This window comes from Erigeron canadensis, chromosome 9, assembly GCF_010389155.1.
Source record: "Erigeron canadensis isolate Cc75 chromosome 9, C_canadensis_v1, whole genome shotgun sequence".
Taxonomy (NCBI): domain Eukaryota; kingdom Viridiplantae; phylum Streptophyta; class Magnoliopsida; order Asterales; family Asteraceae; genus Erigeron; species Erigeron canadensis.
This window is the reverse complement of record NC_057769.1, coordinates 10,384,856-10,400,230: the sequence shown is the minus strand read 5'-3', so window position 1 is coordinate 10,400,230 and position 15,375 is coordinate 10,384,856. Positions and strand designations below refer to the sequence as shown.

Here is a 15,375-nt window from a genome sequence, read left to right as displayed (position 1 = left end):
CCACTGCCATAGTGTCATGGATATAAGACTGTCCAACACCTAAGCTTAGGGGTGGAACCCCTCACGTACAAAATTTTTAATATTTCTTAATGAATGAATAAATGTCTGGACCCCATAAATTTTATGGTTTAAAAAAACAATATGTGAGTGTTTCACATTTAAACTTAGGTACCTAACAACTTTATATTCTCATCCCCGTATATATATATATATATATATATAGGGGATGAGAATATAAGGCTGTCGGGTATTTAAGCTTAGGTGTGGAACACTCACATATTGTTTTTTTAATCCATAAAAATCATGGGGCCCATGCATTTATTCATTAAACAAAGAAATAATAAAATATTAGTATGTGAAGAGTTCCACACCTAAGCTTAGGTGTCGGACAGTCTTATATTCCTTTCTCCCTATATATATATATATATTGATTATGATCTGGACAAGGTGGAAGGGGTGGTTATCGGTGATACATGGTGGAAGGGGTGCTGGATGTGGAGGGTTCATCCGGTTTAGCTATTTTTTTTCTTTTAGTTTCCTTTTAACTTGATAATGTCTTTTTTTAGTGTAATTTTTTAACTTTTTTTCTTTTATTCAATTTTTTTTTTTTTTTAAATAAAATCTTAAGAAGAATGCAGTGTTAAGGAAAATAAATCATGTTTTTTTTATAAATAATATGGTAGATGAATGACTCAATCAGTGTCTAAATTACATGATTATCAGGCCGCGTTGACACCGCTTTCTTGGTCCCACCTCCTCCTTCTCATCCTCATCATCATATTCTGTCTCTTGTTTTCATTTTTCTCATTCTCATCTTTCTTTCTCCAAAATCATCACCAAAAATAAAACACAAAAATCTTACACTATAATAAAAATAATAATACACTGATAATGATAAATTCTATTATCTTCCCATGAATCTTAACTCCAATTATACTCCTTTATTATATCTAATGAAATCTTTTTTTCTTAATCTCATCTTTAATCACTTTTCTTCTTCTTTAATCGGTGCTAATCACACTTCTGCTCGTTTTTGCTCTAGGTAATCTATTCTCTCTCTGTGTATATCTATATAAATTTTCTCTCTTTTTTTTTTATATAAATTTTCCAAACCCTAAACGTCGTCGTTTCATAACAATCTAATTCAATTCATTTATTCCATTTACACGCACAAAACACACATCAAATTGAAGTCGTCGTTTTGATTTTTTTTTTTTTATAAATATAATTAATTTAATAAAATGGAATTACTCGCCGGAAAACCCGGCTTCCTACGAAACGTCGTCGTTCGGTTTTTACTTTTTTGCCTAATGATCGTCGGAATCCGATTCGCTTACGTCATCACACTCCGAGGCGAATCTTGTCTCGCCGGAGATGATTTCTGTTTCTTCCCCTCGCCGGAAAACCCAAACCTTGTCACCGCCGCCGGCGCCGGCGGTGGCCGATCCTCCGTCACACTAAACCCCACGACGGAATCCTCACCGGAGTTTCATAAACACGTGATGTTTTACATAACAGTGTTTCAAGATCTAATCGTTGATGGGTTTTTGAACACGAGGTCGAAATCGCTTGTTGTCGAAAACCCGGATGGGGCCGAGGTTTACGCGTTGAAAGAAATCGGTTTAGATGATGTTTTAGGGGTTCATTATAAAAAGGGGTTTAGGAAATTTGGATATAAAGACAATGTGTTTGATTTCGTATATTTGGGGAACGAAATGTGCGAAAAATCGGAGAGAATTGGCGAGTTGAGTGACGATATAGGAAGAGTACTAAAACCCGAAGGGTATTTAGTTGTTCATACCGCGACTAATGATGAATATAGTTTGAATTCGTTTATTCGTTTATTTAATTGCTGTACGTTTATTAGATCGCGTAAAATTGATGGTTTCGATAAAGATATGCCTTATATACATGAAATTGTGATGAAAAAAGATTTTGATTCGAAAATTAGGGAAAAAACGGATAGAGGTGGAAATGGCGGTGGCAAGTGTTTGGTTCCGGGGTATAAACAAGAGTTGTTGAAAAAAGCCGAGGGTTTGATTGAGGTTGAGCCGTTGAAACCGTGGATAACGTTGAAGAGGAATATTGAAAATGTCAAGTATTTGACAACGATGGCGGATATTAGTTTTAAGAGGAGGTATGTATATGTGGACGTTGGAGCACGTAGTTATGGGTCGAGTATAGTTAGTTGGTTTAAGAAGCAGTATCCGAAACAAAACAAGACGTTTGATATATATGCAATTGAGGCGGATAAACATTTTCATGATCAGTATAAGGCGAAAAAGGGTGTAACGTTGTTGCCTTATGCTGCTTGGGTGAAAAACGAGAGTTTAGTGTTTGAGATTAATCAGACACCGGGTGATGAGAATGTTGAGCAAGGGAGAGGAATGGGTCGGATTCAGCCAGTTAAATCGGGTGGTGGGATTGTGGGGTCTACCGATGTTATACAAGGGTTTGATTTTGCTAATTGGTTGAAAAACACGGTGACTGAGCAAGATTTCGTGGTGATGAAGATGGATGTTGAAGGGACTGAATTTGATTTGATACCAAAGTTGATTGAAACGGGTGCTATTTGTTTGATTGATGAAGTTTTTCTTGAATGTCATTACAATAGGTGGCAGAAATGTTGCCCTGGTGTGAGGAGCCCTAAGTATCAAAAGACGTATGGACAATGTTTAAATCTGTTCAAATCTTTGAGACAACGTGGAGTTCTTGTTCATCAATGGTGGTAATCGGTATTCTGGTACCTTTTGTTTTACTTCAAAGTGTTGTAGTTTAAGTCTGTTTTCCATATAAAGTTTCTGCAAATGAAAAGTAATTTGTTTCACATTGTAGCTTGTTTATCAGGAAATAGTATACACGGCTAAGCCGGCCCATATGTTTCATAATGTTATTCTCGGTGCTCTTTTGTTCATATCGTATAGACTTGTCATGTTGCAACATCCTTATCGGTGCTAGCCTATGTATGGTAAATTGTTCAATTTTACGTCATATATTAGTTGCAGAGTTGTTCTTGGTTTGATGACATTAGCAGCAGTAATGGTACATGTATTTCTTGCAGTATGACCGAAATCTTATCTAACATTTTGTTCTCATAATCTAACATTCTGTTCTGCTATCTTGTAAACATGGGTATAGTAGTCATTTGATACTTTAGGGACCTATTTTATCGGTTCATAAGTTTCGTCGGCTTGTTTGTCGATGATTGATAACCAGCACATTTTCGATCATTGAGACCTTTGATGGCGTTAATACCATATTATGAGTTTAAAACCTCGGATCCAAACACCCCCTTACCTTTAGAAAAGCAACATTGTGTATTTGTGTTATTGTAACCAACTGTTTAAAGATTCTTGCTTATCTTCACCTCTTTTGGGCCTTTGGCTTCTTTTTGAGTCTTTAATTGATAGGCATCAATATAATCAAGTTCAGCAAAGAATGTACAAGTGACCACCTTTTAGCCCCTTGTCAAAAGGCATATCATTGTTTGATTTTAATGTTATTAGTACCATTTTTTTTAATCAATCTACCATTAGGTACCGTACAAGAATATCAAAACAAATGGTATGATTATCACTTCCCTTTTTTTATCACCTCTTTTAGGTCATCTCCAACATTTCACACCGAACTTCAAAAGACTCGCAATATACATATATATCTATAAATATTCATTTATATATATATATGAACGGAGAATAAAAAAACCTTTCACTTCAATTCGTCATTGCGAACCCATTCACCCCCACTTTTCGCCCGGGCTATTTGCTTCGGGTCCAACCCATTTGCACATGAAAGGCCTTTCACGCCGCTTTCACCTTACCCGTTGGAGACGGCCTTAGCTTTCTTTTTTTGAACCCATTAATTATGTCGTGGACTTCGGTGTTTAATGCCATTAAATTTGTTAACTAGTTTATGGGTCCAACATGTCATGTGACTTATATGGAAAGCTTTGGTTATATGTATAGTTGCATTTGGATAGTTGTAAAGTATGAGGAGATGTTGCCATGATCATGTGATGTCTATTTTATGTGTGTTTATGGTCCTTGCAACAACTCAATCAAGACGTTATTGTAATTTGTAGTTGGGAAAGCATCCTGGGCCCTTGTTTGTTGTTTTGGTCAAATTTTAGGTGCTCGACAAAAGAAACTTTTTTTTTAAATTTTTTTTGTAAGGAGTGTTTTTAAGGGCGATGTCAAATTTACAATTAACTTTTAATCATCAATCATAAGTTATATATTTATATTTTTATTATTTAGTGTGTGTATATATATATATATATAATTATGAATATGAATGATTAAAAATTATTTTAGATGTATCACTTTTTGTAATAGTTGTTGGCCAGAAGCTAGAAGAATCCCAAAGGGTCCACATCAAAATATATCCGTTTTAGAATTTAGCCTATACATATAATTTTGTCACCTTTTGGTCTTGTTTAAAACAATAGTTCTGCGTGTTGTTTCTTGTTATTATTGAAACTTAAGTTCAAATGTTCTTTGAGAGAGTTGGAAGTGAGTCGAGGATGGGTGGTTATGAATTAATAAGTTTTTAGATAAGGTTGCAAAAGGTTATAGCATTTTTAAATTCTATTTGGACAGATTATTTTAGTTTTATACTTAAGGCTATACTCCATAAAAAGTTAACTTTTGTTACCTAAATTTCCTAAAAAAACGAAATGTAATATAACTTTGTTGCTCCCAGTATTTTTTGCTTAATATGATAGTAAAAACAAATATATATATATATTACGACACAAAGTATTAATTTTCATGGATATTTCTCTATTTATTATGGAATATGGATATATAAGGTGCAGCATGGAAGTAAGTTTGATATAAACTTAACTACACTTAATTGCATGACAAATATAATAGATAGAATTGATAGATGGGTGATCAAATACTATGGAGGATCAATAGAGAGTGTTGATTCGAATTTGATCAATGTGTAAATAGATGGAGTCAGATACTAATTCCCGTGGCTTCTTTACGTTGTAGCCTGATTCCTAATTCCCGTGGTATGTGCCATCCTTGATCCTTGATCATAGTAAGATATAGATAGCTTGCAATATAGTAACAAATAGACCGACAAACACGTAGATCAGATGCACTGCATAAGAAGTTACAATGGGTTCGGAGAAAACAAGCAATTTTATCATGACCATGGCCACAAGTATTTAAATTGATGAGTTTTTATCTCCAAATCTCTGGGTTACCGGGTTTTTTCATCGTTTAAATTGAGAATTTATTTAGTGAGAGAGCTTTCTAGCATGGATCCAATTAAGGCGAAGTTTGTTAGACATCCCGAGCTATTCACACATATTAAAAGAAAAAAATATGTAGCTTTTAGATTGGAACATGTTAATATGTTATTACGGAGCTTACGGATACATGATCCAATAAATCCAGGTGTTCGAGTGCAATGGGCCAGACATTTCATTAAACCAGTCACGGACCAAAAATATTAGGTCTGCTGGGCCAGATAAACCTAGCTTGGTAGGGGCCAATCAAAATCATATACTGATGTTGATGTCCGACATATTTCTAGGAGTTTTAAACCTACACAAAAATATACAGTAATATTTTTGAGAGTCATCGACCACAACGCAATGTACAAGTATTATTTTGTTACTATTTAACTATTTCATTGTTTATGTGCTCAAAGTTTGTTCCTTGGGAAGGTATATGTGCTCAAACTATTCTAGCTTATTACTATCCAGTTGGGTGTTGCAGAAGACATTTTTATAAAAAATATTAATCACCGACACCCCACAATTTTTTCAAAACTCTAATATTCCCTCCGTCCCAATTTAAATGTCCAAGTTTGACTGTCCAAGTCTTTCTTTTGTAACTTTGACCATTAATATTATTCTTTGTGTTTTATAATAGTTGACGAAAGTTATATCATTATAAAATACATTGAAAACTTAATCGATTTATATATATTACATCAAGTATTACATAACACAAATAGAATTATAGACAGTCAAAGTTAACCATGAAAGACCGAAAATGTCAAACTATGACATTTAAATTGGGACGGAAGGAGTATAAAGTAAAAAACGAGAGCAGCAACAATCTGCTAAGCACAGATAATTCACCGTTATTTCGCTCTACTTATTTTGCTATTTGCTAATTAGGAACTACAACACACAGATGCTAAAAATAAAAAAAATACCGATACATAAATGCTTAAGCCATGGATGTTGCCCAAGGGAAATGAAAGAAGCAGCCATCTAATGGTCGACTAGGTACCTCGATGAGCCCGTTCTTAACTGGACCATTTGGGGGGGCCACGAATATTTGTCCTCAAAAATGGGGCAGGCTATATAGATTAATCCTACAAGCATTAAATGGTAACAAAACGATGACAAAGGCTAAATAAAGTATGGTTTTTTGTTCATACTTTCTCATGCAAATCTCAAACCATGGACAAACCATTGACCTTTTAATCACAAACTCCGATCCCAAAGGTAAAAGTGGATGACTTGAAACTAATTTAGTAGTCATCATCAACATCTTGATTATAGGCATTGTCATCATCATCATCGTCATCTTCATCATTGTATGTCTTCTTAGCGTACGCGTTGTCATCATCTGAATCCTCCCCATAAGCGTTATCACTGTGCATGTTGTCAGTGTAAGATTTATCGTCACTATCACTATCACTATCTATCTTACGTTTTGAAGACTTCTCTGCACGTGTAGCAGCCTTAAGCATGCGTCTATACTTTGTAGGACTATCCCACCATGTAGGGGTAAGGATTATTTCCTTTTCTAACCAATATGGATCATATGGGACTTTGGCTCTAAACTTCTGATAAAATTCAGCAAACTCGTACATTATGGTCCTTAAACGCGGACCCTTTTTGCCAATTAGAAAGTCAAAGGTATCTGTTATGAAGAGCATAACCTGGTCACCAGCGATGATGTTCAAGTACTGAAAAGAGCAAAGACATCGAGAGAAAACATTGTTAGTTCATTGATGGATAAAATGTACATGTATGTGTTGAACTACAGCTAAAAAGTTGCCTATAGTGCCCCCAAATGCTTGACACCTATACTGTATTTTTTCTTACAAAAAAGAATAAAACTATTATTTGATAATTTATTTTGTAATTATAATGGATACACTTTTTAAATATAAACCAAACAAAAAGTAGAAAAAAATTGAGCAGGTCAAACTTATGGATATCCACTTTAACACAAACTTATGGATGAACATTATGACCAATTATCAACCAACCTGTTACATAAGAAGCAAGCTAATCCTTAGGTTTAGGACATGAACTACTGTATAATCGTATATACGGCAGTGCAACTCTAGGACATGAGTGGCTACTGACCATCCTAATCTGTTCTTTAGACTATGGATGAATCTGGGTAATATTTAAACATTTTCGGGGTTCATTTGGGTAATTCAAAGTCAAAAAACTAAATAGCTGATGATATAGATTCTACTACTATGAAGAAAGGGTTGAACGAGTCATAGACAGGTAAAGGTCGGTTATTCACAGTTAGGTCACATCCACCTGCCTGAACACCATTGGCACTATGGATCTTCCGACCACTACCATCACAACCACTTTCTGAGAATGGTTGTAAAAGTCGGCCAACTCGGCCGATTCCTTGGCGAGTACTCTTATCTCAGAGGTCAGCAGATCCAAGTTAGGCAAACTCTGACTAACATCAGAAAAAAGCGGTCAAGACCCGTGAAGATTAGTCAAGATCGGTGAAACCATTGATGAATCTTGTACATATTACACAAAGTACCACGAAGTTTCCAATTCCACAATTCTAATCAACCAATGACGGCTTATATCTATAGATCTTAACTATTTTATTAAAACATTTCAGAGTATTTTTTATTTCTATACATTCAAATTATATTATTTAAATATAGAAAACTCCAAACTGAGTGCTACCCGGAGCACTCCTACCTCAGCCTGCGGGGAATGCAAGGCCGAGTTATGAGTTTCCCAACCTTGTTTCTGAGTACTGCCACCATCACAACCACTTTCCGACCATCAATGATCAATGTCACCACCATTACTGCTTCCTCCGCTGGTGTATATACCAAAAACCAGAAAAGAAAAATAGAAAGAGAAAGTTCACTCTCGACTACCTCTTACTGGCACCGTCATCAGAAGTCTGTGGGAGGTAAGGTGCTATGTAATAATGTGAATGATGTTTGACTTTCTTAGTTTGGATTTTACCAAAACAATACCATGTTTCTTTTAGTTTGGATTTCCCCTCTTGCCCCGAAATAATGCAATTTTTTTAGTTAGGATTTACCCCGGAAACAATGCAATTCACAATGTCACGTTTCTTTTCCAGAAATGTTTCTTTGTGTAATTACCTTATTTCACCATTGGAAACCGCTAAAGGATGTTGTGAAATTAACCAAGAACCACTAGTTTCAGTCTCTTTCAAACTTCAAATAGTATTTCAGCTATAGTTAAAATTAATTTCTTAAACTATATTCCAGGTTAATTGTTGCATTCTTTAAAAGAGGTATCTGTACTGACTCTTTCTTTTCTGGCCAGAAAGTGACAATTTGACCATTAAAGCTTTGTTGAAATGCGTTATTTGCATACCCAGAAAGGAGTTGTTGAGTTATAAAAAAATAAATGTCAACTTTTGGTCAACATGCAAAAATATGTGCAGAAAAAGATTAGGACCAAAGGTGAGAATTTTGACACATTTCCTTATGAATGTCAATTATTTTATATCCATAACAGGTCAAAAGGGCTAAATCAAAACAAGAAGTTAGAAAGAAAACAAGTCAAGCAGGTCCAAGTAGGCCGAATAATAGCCTCTTAAATTTAATTATATAAAACTTAGAAGGTATTGTATTTACACTGCTTGTATCATAAAGAATAGTTATTTATACATTTTTCTTCAGAAATCATGGATAGAAAACATTTAGGGTCAGCTAGACCAAAACCAAAACCAAAACCAAAAAGTATTAGCATTTTTAAGTTTTGACCTGTTAGACAACCGCAACGGCCCATTTTGCATGATTAGAATACACGATAGGCTAAAGGGACAATAAATAAATTCTGAGCTAGCATGAAACAATTTTTTTAAGATTAGAACAATTCTAAAAAACTAGGCATAAGATAAAACTGGTTACCAGAACAATAAGAGCAATGATGGCAAGGATTACTTGCAGTACTTCATCAAACATCCCAGCAAAGCCTTCATCCTCTGTTCCGCCAAAGCCCCCGCCGCCGCCGCCGCCACCAGAAGAATCTCCACCACTGCCTCCGTCATAGTATTCTTGTTTCTCCATCTGTTGTCGTAGCACATCCTCTAGTGACTGTTCCTTTTTAAAGCTACTCATAGCTTTCTCAATAGATTTCCATGGGGAACCCTGGATTGAAAATGAAATTATATTAATAACTTATATTGTATCTGTACATATAAAGGAACTTCTTTGAATTTATTATGAGATAATGGTGTACAGATTAACTATAATACACTTCTTTTTCAGATTACTAAATGATAAAAGAGATCTCTAAATATGATAAGAGTGTTTCAGATCATCTGATGTACTAATAATTTAGAAAACCTTGTCTTCGTTTCGAGATCCACATGTCATCAAATGTCTATTCAAAGTTTTCTGTCACATGGTATAAAAGCGAAATGATGAAAATATTACATATAAAACTGGCATTTTTAAACATGTAGCCATAACTGCTAATAAGTAACTATCCATCCTACAGGTTCTGGAACTTCAGGAAAGGCTCAATCAACTTCATTGGTAACAGGTTGGGCTTATTGGCATCTATACTACAACTTTATATACTTATTACAATAGATAAATATATGGGTTTTTATAAGTTGTATCATAACCCATCTAAGGTAATAGCTGCCTTGTAGTGATTTGTAAGTAGAGGGAATCAAACATTATTCTCATAAAATATGGCAAACACCATCCTTTTCTGAAAAAAGAGACTAGTATTTCTCAAATTTCTTATGTCATAGAAAAATTAATAGATTCACAGTGGAGGTTAAGTCATACAGAGCATAATGGATAATATATTTCAACATAGATGCATGCTCTTCCTCCCGAATTACACTGCAGCCTACGAGACAGAGGACGAGAAAAAGTTTTACAAATTTTTTTTTGCTTAGTTTCCATTCTCTTTTTGGTCATTCTTCGATAACTATACTTTTTGTGGCAGATTGAATACATACAAACAAGTTATGAAACAAAGAGTGGATTTCATACCTCATTGCTATTTTTTGATTCTCCTTTGCCACCAAATGAACATACAGGTGTGCAGCGTTGATAAGAAGACGTTCTTTGTATCACGAAAGATTTCATTAACTCTGTGCATTTCTTTGATGAACCAAGAGTAGATTTTAGCGCTCTATGAAGATTATTTATGTTCACTGGAGCAATGCAGTGTATAGCTGATCCACGGAGTGTGTTATACTGTATCGGAACACGCAAAGAAGGCCGAACTGAAGTGACTTGAAGGTAGCTCATCTCATTAGCTTGCTTATTTTATTTTAGGGAGAACATGAGGTTAAAACAAATAAGAACAATTTCTCTGTTCAGATAACCTGCTAAGAATGGACCAGGATGTTAAATTGGTATTTAATTATATAAAGCATAACAAGCTTACATGAATCATGTTGTAATATTGGCCCTAAACAGCGTGTAAAGCAGCTGGTAATTCTTGGGGAATGTTTAAGTTTCCACTCTAAAAATGATTATCTGACACTCAACAATCAGATTTGTAATCAGAAAGATTTGACTGACGCATGAAATGAGCCAAAAATCTGACTTAGCATAGTTATGAATAAAAAATGCACAAGCTTGGTATAAACAAATAGCCAACCAACGAGCAATCATTATAATTAGAAATCGGTGATTAGTGATTGTGATGACCATATTATGAAAGAAGCAAGATCTGATTCTCTTATAGACATATCGATGTTTAACCTGAAATAGAAAGCAACTCACAGACAAAAATAAACGTTCTCCTATAAAGTTGCTCTAAAGCAAAAGAGCATGCCGTCATTAAGATATTTACGCCAATTACATCATAAGCTTAAGATGTAGCATCGTTGGATCAGTAGGCCTCTGAAGACGGAGGTCATGGGTTCGATCCTCATTCCATGCAAAGGTTGGAGGGCCTTTTCTACCATTTAGGTAGAAAATGGAAGCAGCCTCAAGTAAGGTCTGCTTACATCTTAACCTCTCATATACACCGTCTAGGTATTGGGGGCTCAAAACACGTGGAAGGCGACACTGAGCAATTTCTTTCTTTCTTTCTTTCTTTCACATCATAAGCTTAAGCAATGTAAAGTACATCAAAGTTGCGTCCCAGCCTTCTGGATCAAAAACGCATTCCCTATTATCTACTTTTCAAAAATCAAATTTCTTTGCAACCCAATAAACTACGGAAGAGAAAAACTCATTCCACCCTAAGTAAGCGTATGTGTTCCTCCTTCAAAAATCCCAAGTTGGAAACTTGTTCCCACTTGTAGATCCACCCATTGGGACGGCCCCATTTCCGCACACGTTTAACACCCCACTAACCGACCCCTAGATTTTACCTTTCACAAGCACGTTGGTCGCTCGTGCCACAACTGGTCAAGTTCAACTACTATATGTATATATATATATATAATTATATATATGAAACCTATAAGCAGTGCCTTCTTTTATCTTTCATTAGTAAAGACAATAATTCACACATTTGTCCCTCACAACTTTATAGTTATTAGCTCATCTCAAATACTGGCAAGTCCATAATCCATTTAAAATAAAAAATACTGGCAAGTCAAAAACCACAAACTATCTCCAAACCCTAAACTATACCTATAGTCATCTTAAATTGTTAGCAAAACTAAAGTAATGCAAATTTTGAAACAAAATACAAGTATATAAACATAAACATTATTATAAAACGTAAAAATAAAAAGAGAGAGAAAAAAAAGAAGAAACTTACAGAAGAGAAACATAAAAGGCCGGCCGGCCTGAAGTCGGAAATGGAAAGGCAGGTGGGAGACTGTTAACAGACCCAGACACAAAAGAGGGAATACAAGATAGAGTGATAAATTTTATTTTTCATTATTTTATTTTATTTTGTTTAAGAAGTAAATAAAAAAATGTTTAGTTTATAGTCTTTGACTATTTCATTGCATGCATATTTAGTCCCTCAACTTGTAAAAAGTAAGTACGTAACTCCCAGTGCCGTTTTCCACGGATTTTGGGTACCAAATTTTTGGGTAACAAATACCGTGCGCATGAGGATCGGACCTATGACCCCTGTCTCTAAAAGCAAGGGCTCCAATCACTAATCCAACCTAGTTGGTTTTTAGTCCCTTAACTTGTAATATCAATAATTAATTTAAGCTTGAAGGTTACAAGTAATCCCTGTTCTAACTTGAAAAAGCATTTTAGACATTTGATACACACTTTTACTTATATTCTCACATCCATCTTTTCTAATCAATGTTATTGATGGTCAAAATTGAAGCTTGGAAATTGTGTACATCAATAAGGGAGATGATGTCGATGACGTAGATGACAGAGATTAACGACAATGATGGTATTTATTGAAGGTTGCTTAGTTATTTTGATGAGGGTGATTGCTATAGCAATTTGAAGCTAGATTTAGGTTAGAATATCAGGATGGATTTGATATGGGTAATGATCTATAAATCACCAATTTTTAACCATACACCACTAAACATGCTTTATGTTATTGTATGTACGTTTAGTGGTGTATGGTTAAAAGTTGATGGTGTACATATCACCACCTATTTGATATTGTTGAATGAGAGAATGACATAGTAAAAGAATGTATTGATTATGGTTCACTGTTGACCATGATGTTGGAACCACGTTAGTGTGACCGTCACTGATCATGTATCATTCCTGATATGATAATTGACGATAACTGAAATCCCTATGTCTAGTAAATATATAATGGACTTATTTACTCTTAGAGACGTAGTATAGGGTTTCTCATTAGGTGATTGTAAACTAAGAGGACTAATGGTGCACACATTAAACACTAAAGGGGTTGAATGTGTAAATACTCTCCTTATAAATAGAGAGTCATTAACCTTAAGTTAAAATTAATCTCAACTCATATTAAACCCTAATTTTCGTGTGTGTATTCCTCTCAAATTCGTGCATCAAGTTACAACAGAATTACTCATCCCATTATTACTCAATCATCTTGTTATGGGAACCCGAAATCAATAGCAATTATGCTTTAATGCTCTTACAGGTTCCACAGGACGATCCGGGATGTTTTATCACTCGAATCGAATCATGTTTATTCCAACACATGAATCGTGATTGATTCAAAAGTTAAGATATGTCTTATTAGATTAAACCTTTTACATCAAATTGGGAAACTTGGATCGTGACTCCTTTCCATCATATATGGCTGATGCATTTCAATTGGTCATATTGGTCATAGTGAGCTTGGTTCTATTTTACTGTCATGATTTTTTTCTCCTTTTTGTTGTAATTTTTCATCCTCGGGACTTGTTTGGGGTTGCATTAAAAACATCACGAAGTGAAAACCGGTGGCTCGGCCTCCGTGATGAGGTTTTTCTCGTGTTTCCGGTAACCGGCTTGAGTTTTTTCAACTTTTTTACGTTCTTAGCAGTTAAAGCTCCGAGTAGGATATAGATGTGTAAGTGTTGTTTTCTAAATTGTACTTTGTGTAACTTAATCGTCTAGCAACTTGCTAGTAGGTACTTTATATTAATATATATTCCGCCGTTTAAAAAAAAATTAAACCTTTTACATGGACTTCCATGAATACCCATATTATAAGTTTTGTTTTTGCTTTTCTTGTTTATTTACTTTTTATTACACTTAAAATATTATAATTTCATTTAAATTAGTTAAATATGTATCATTCAATCAATATACAACATTCTTATTTCAATCAAGTAATGTTTATACTTCAATTTTTGCAAATATTAAAAATGCAAAAGTGTTTTAACATTAAAAGAGAAGCGTTTTAACATCTTTTTCAATTAAGTTTTTCTAGTTTTATCATATTTTATTTTCCTCTTGAATGTGGAAGCATTTAGTCATTGTTTGTAAAAACTTGCAAATTAGATAGTCAATGAGATTATTTTCTTCACCTTTTCTTTATATAGGATTTCAAAATTAAAAAGAGCTTATCATATAGCAAACATTTTTTTAATACATTATGTCATCATCTCATCTGGCATTGCATTTACATAGAATAACCGTGTCCCACTTAAGGTCAATATCCTAATTAAGTATCATGGCGTGTTGCTCTTAATCGTATCCCGGTCCGCACTGTTTAGCTAGAAGAAACATAGTGTTGCAATCAGAGCTGTGACATGTGTGTAGAAATTTACCAGAAACAGTGAACCATATTTTCCTTAAATGTGGTTTTACTCAATCGATTTGGGTGGTCGTTTCTCGGTGGTGTAAAATCCCACTAATTTATACGTGTTTAGCTTTAAGGACCTATTAGATTGTCCTTAAAGCTAAAAGTTTTTTGTGGGTTAATAGCCGTGCAAAGCTACATAGATTGTCTTGGAACTCATGGACGTACATCATTTAATTTGGTGGACATCATCTGGTAGTTTGTGTTGGGCTAATTCCTTATGGGGTTCACAAGTCGGTGGGCTTCATAATTAAAACCGGGCTCAAGCAAGTAGGCTAGGTCCATCAGTTATTCTGTTTTCTTGGTGACCAAGTTAGGGTCACGTTATATCACACTATATATACATAGCTAAGGTTTAAGGGTTATGTATGAGAGTTATTGTAATTGGTTTTTAGAGCTATATTTTTCAGTTATAATAAAAGTGAGTTTCTTAATTCTTTGTTTTACTGATTCTTGGACTTGAATTGGTATCAGAGCTTAACACAACAGCCACAAAACTGCATAACCAAGAAGTAGCAGCTGCCAAGAAGGGTAGCAGCCAAGAAGGGTTCTGCAGTATCATCTATCAGATCCAAAGGACTGGATCAAAATTCAACAACACCACACGTATAATGAAGGCAAAACATGGGTGATAATCCGCCCCCCGCTAAGACCAACTATTCCAGTTCGTTTCAGTGTCCAATGCTTACTGCAACGAATTACTCTGTTTGGGCCATGCGAATGCAAGCAATCTTTAATGTTCATGAAGTAGGGAACGTTGTAAGTACTGACTCTACTGATGAAAAGAAAAACAATATTGCAACAGCTCTATATTCCAGTCGATTCCTGAAGATGAGGTGATACAAATTGGTGATCTTGAAATAGCAAAGGAGATGTGGGATGCCTTAAAAGCACGTCATCTTGGTGCAGAGCGAGTAAGAGAGGCTAGGTTACAAACTTTAATGACCGAGTTCGATAACATGAAGATG

At 34.8% G+C, this 15,375-nt stretch overlaps 2 protein-coding genes across 3 annotated transcripts; one reads left to right on the top strand and one right to left on the bottom strand.

Annotated features, from left to right (window-relative positions):
* Nucleotides 1–1,050: 1,050 nt before the first annotated feature.
* LOC122582131 lies at nucleotides 1,051–3,004 on the top strand. The gene has a single exon (XM_043754489.1). It carries the CDS (start codon nucleotides 1,242–1,244, stop codon nucleotides 2,730–2,732), a length of 1,491 nt encoding a protein of 496 aa, XP_043610424.1. The 5' UTR covers nucleotides 1,051–1,241; the 3' UTR covers nucleotides 2,733–3,004.
* A 3,091-nt stretch (nucleotides 3,005–6,095) lies between these two features.
* On the bottom strand, nucleotides 6,096–12,082 carry LOC122582483. 2 transcript variants are annotated; one of them, XM_043754879.1, is made up of 4 exons: nucleotides 11,969–12,082; nucleotides 10,237–10,577; nucleotides 9,136–9,375; nucleotides 6,096–6,939 (listed from the first exon to the last, which is right to left on the bottom strand). In XM_043754879.1, exons 2-4 carry the CDS (start codon nucleotides 10,495–10,497, stop codon nucleotides 6,499–6,501), a joined length of 942 nt encoding a protein of 313 aa, XP_043610814.1. In that variant the 5' UTR covers nucleotides 10,498–10,577; nucleotides 11,969–12,082; the 3' UTR covers nucleotides 6,096–6,498. The 2 variants fall into 2 exon arrangements, with proteins under 2 accessions (XP_043610814.1, XP_043610813.1); XM_043754878.1 differs by having other exon boundaries at nucleotides 10,237–10,574.
* Between the last annotated feature and the right edge of the window lie 3,293 nt (nucleotides 12,083–15,375).

What these genes read in the sequence shown, in the direction of transcription:
- LOC122582131 (XM_043754489.1), top strand. Translation starts at nt 1,242, where the DNA reads ATGGAATTACTCGCCGGAAAACCCGGCTTCCTACGAAACGTCGTCGTT.
- LOC122582483 (XM_043754879.1), bottom strand. Translation starts at nt 10,497, where the DNA reads ATGAGCTACCTTCAAGTCACTTCAGTTCGGCCTTCTTTGCGTGTTCCG. An exon ending in AATCAAAAAATAGCAATGAG is followed by an intron (nt 9,376 to 10,236) that starts GTATGAAATCCA and finishes TTTTCAATCCAG; the next exon opens with GGTTCCCCATGGAAATCTAT. An exon ending in TCATTGCTCTTATTGTTCTG is followed by an intron (nt 6,940 to 9,135) that starts GTAACCAGTTTT and finishes TGCTCTTTTCAG; the next exon opens with TACTTGAACATCATCGCTGG.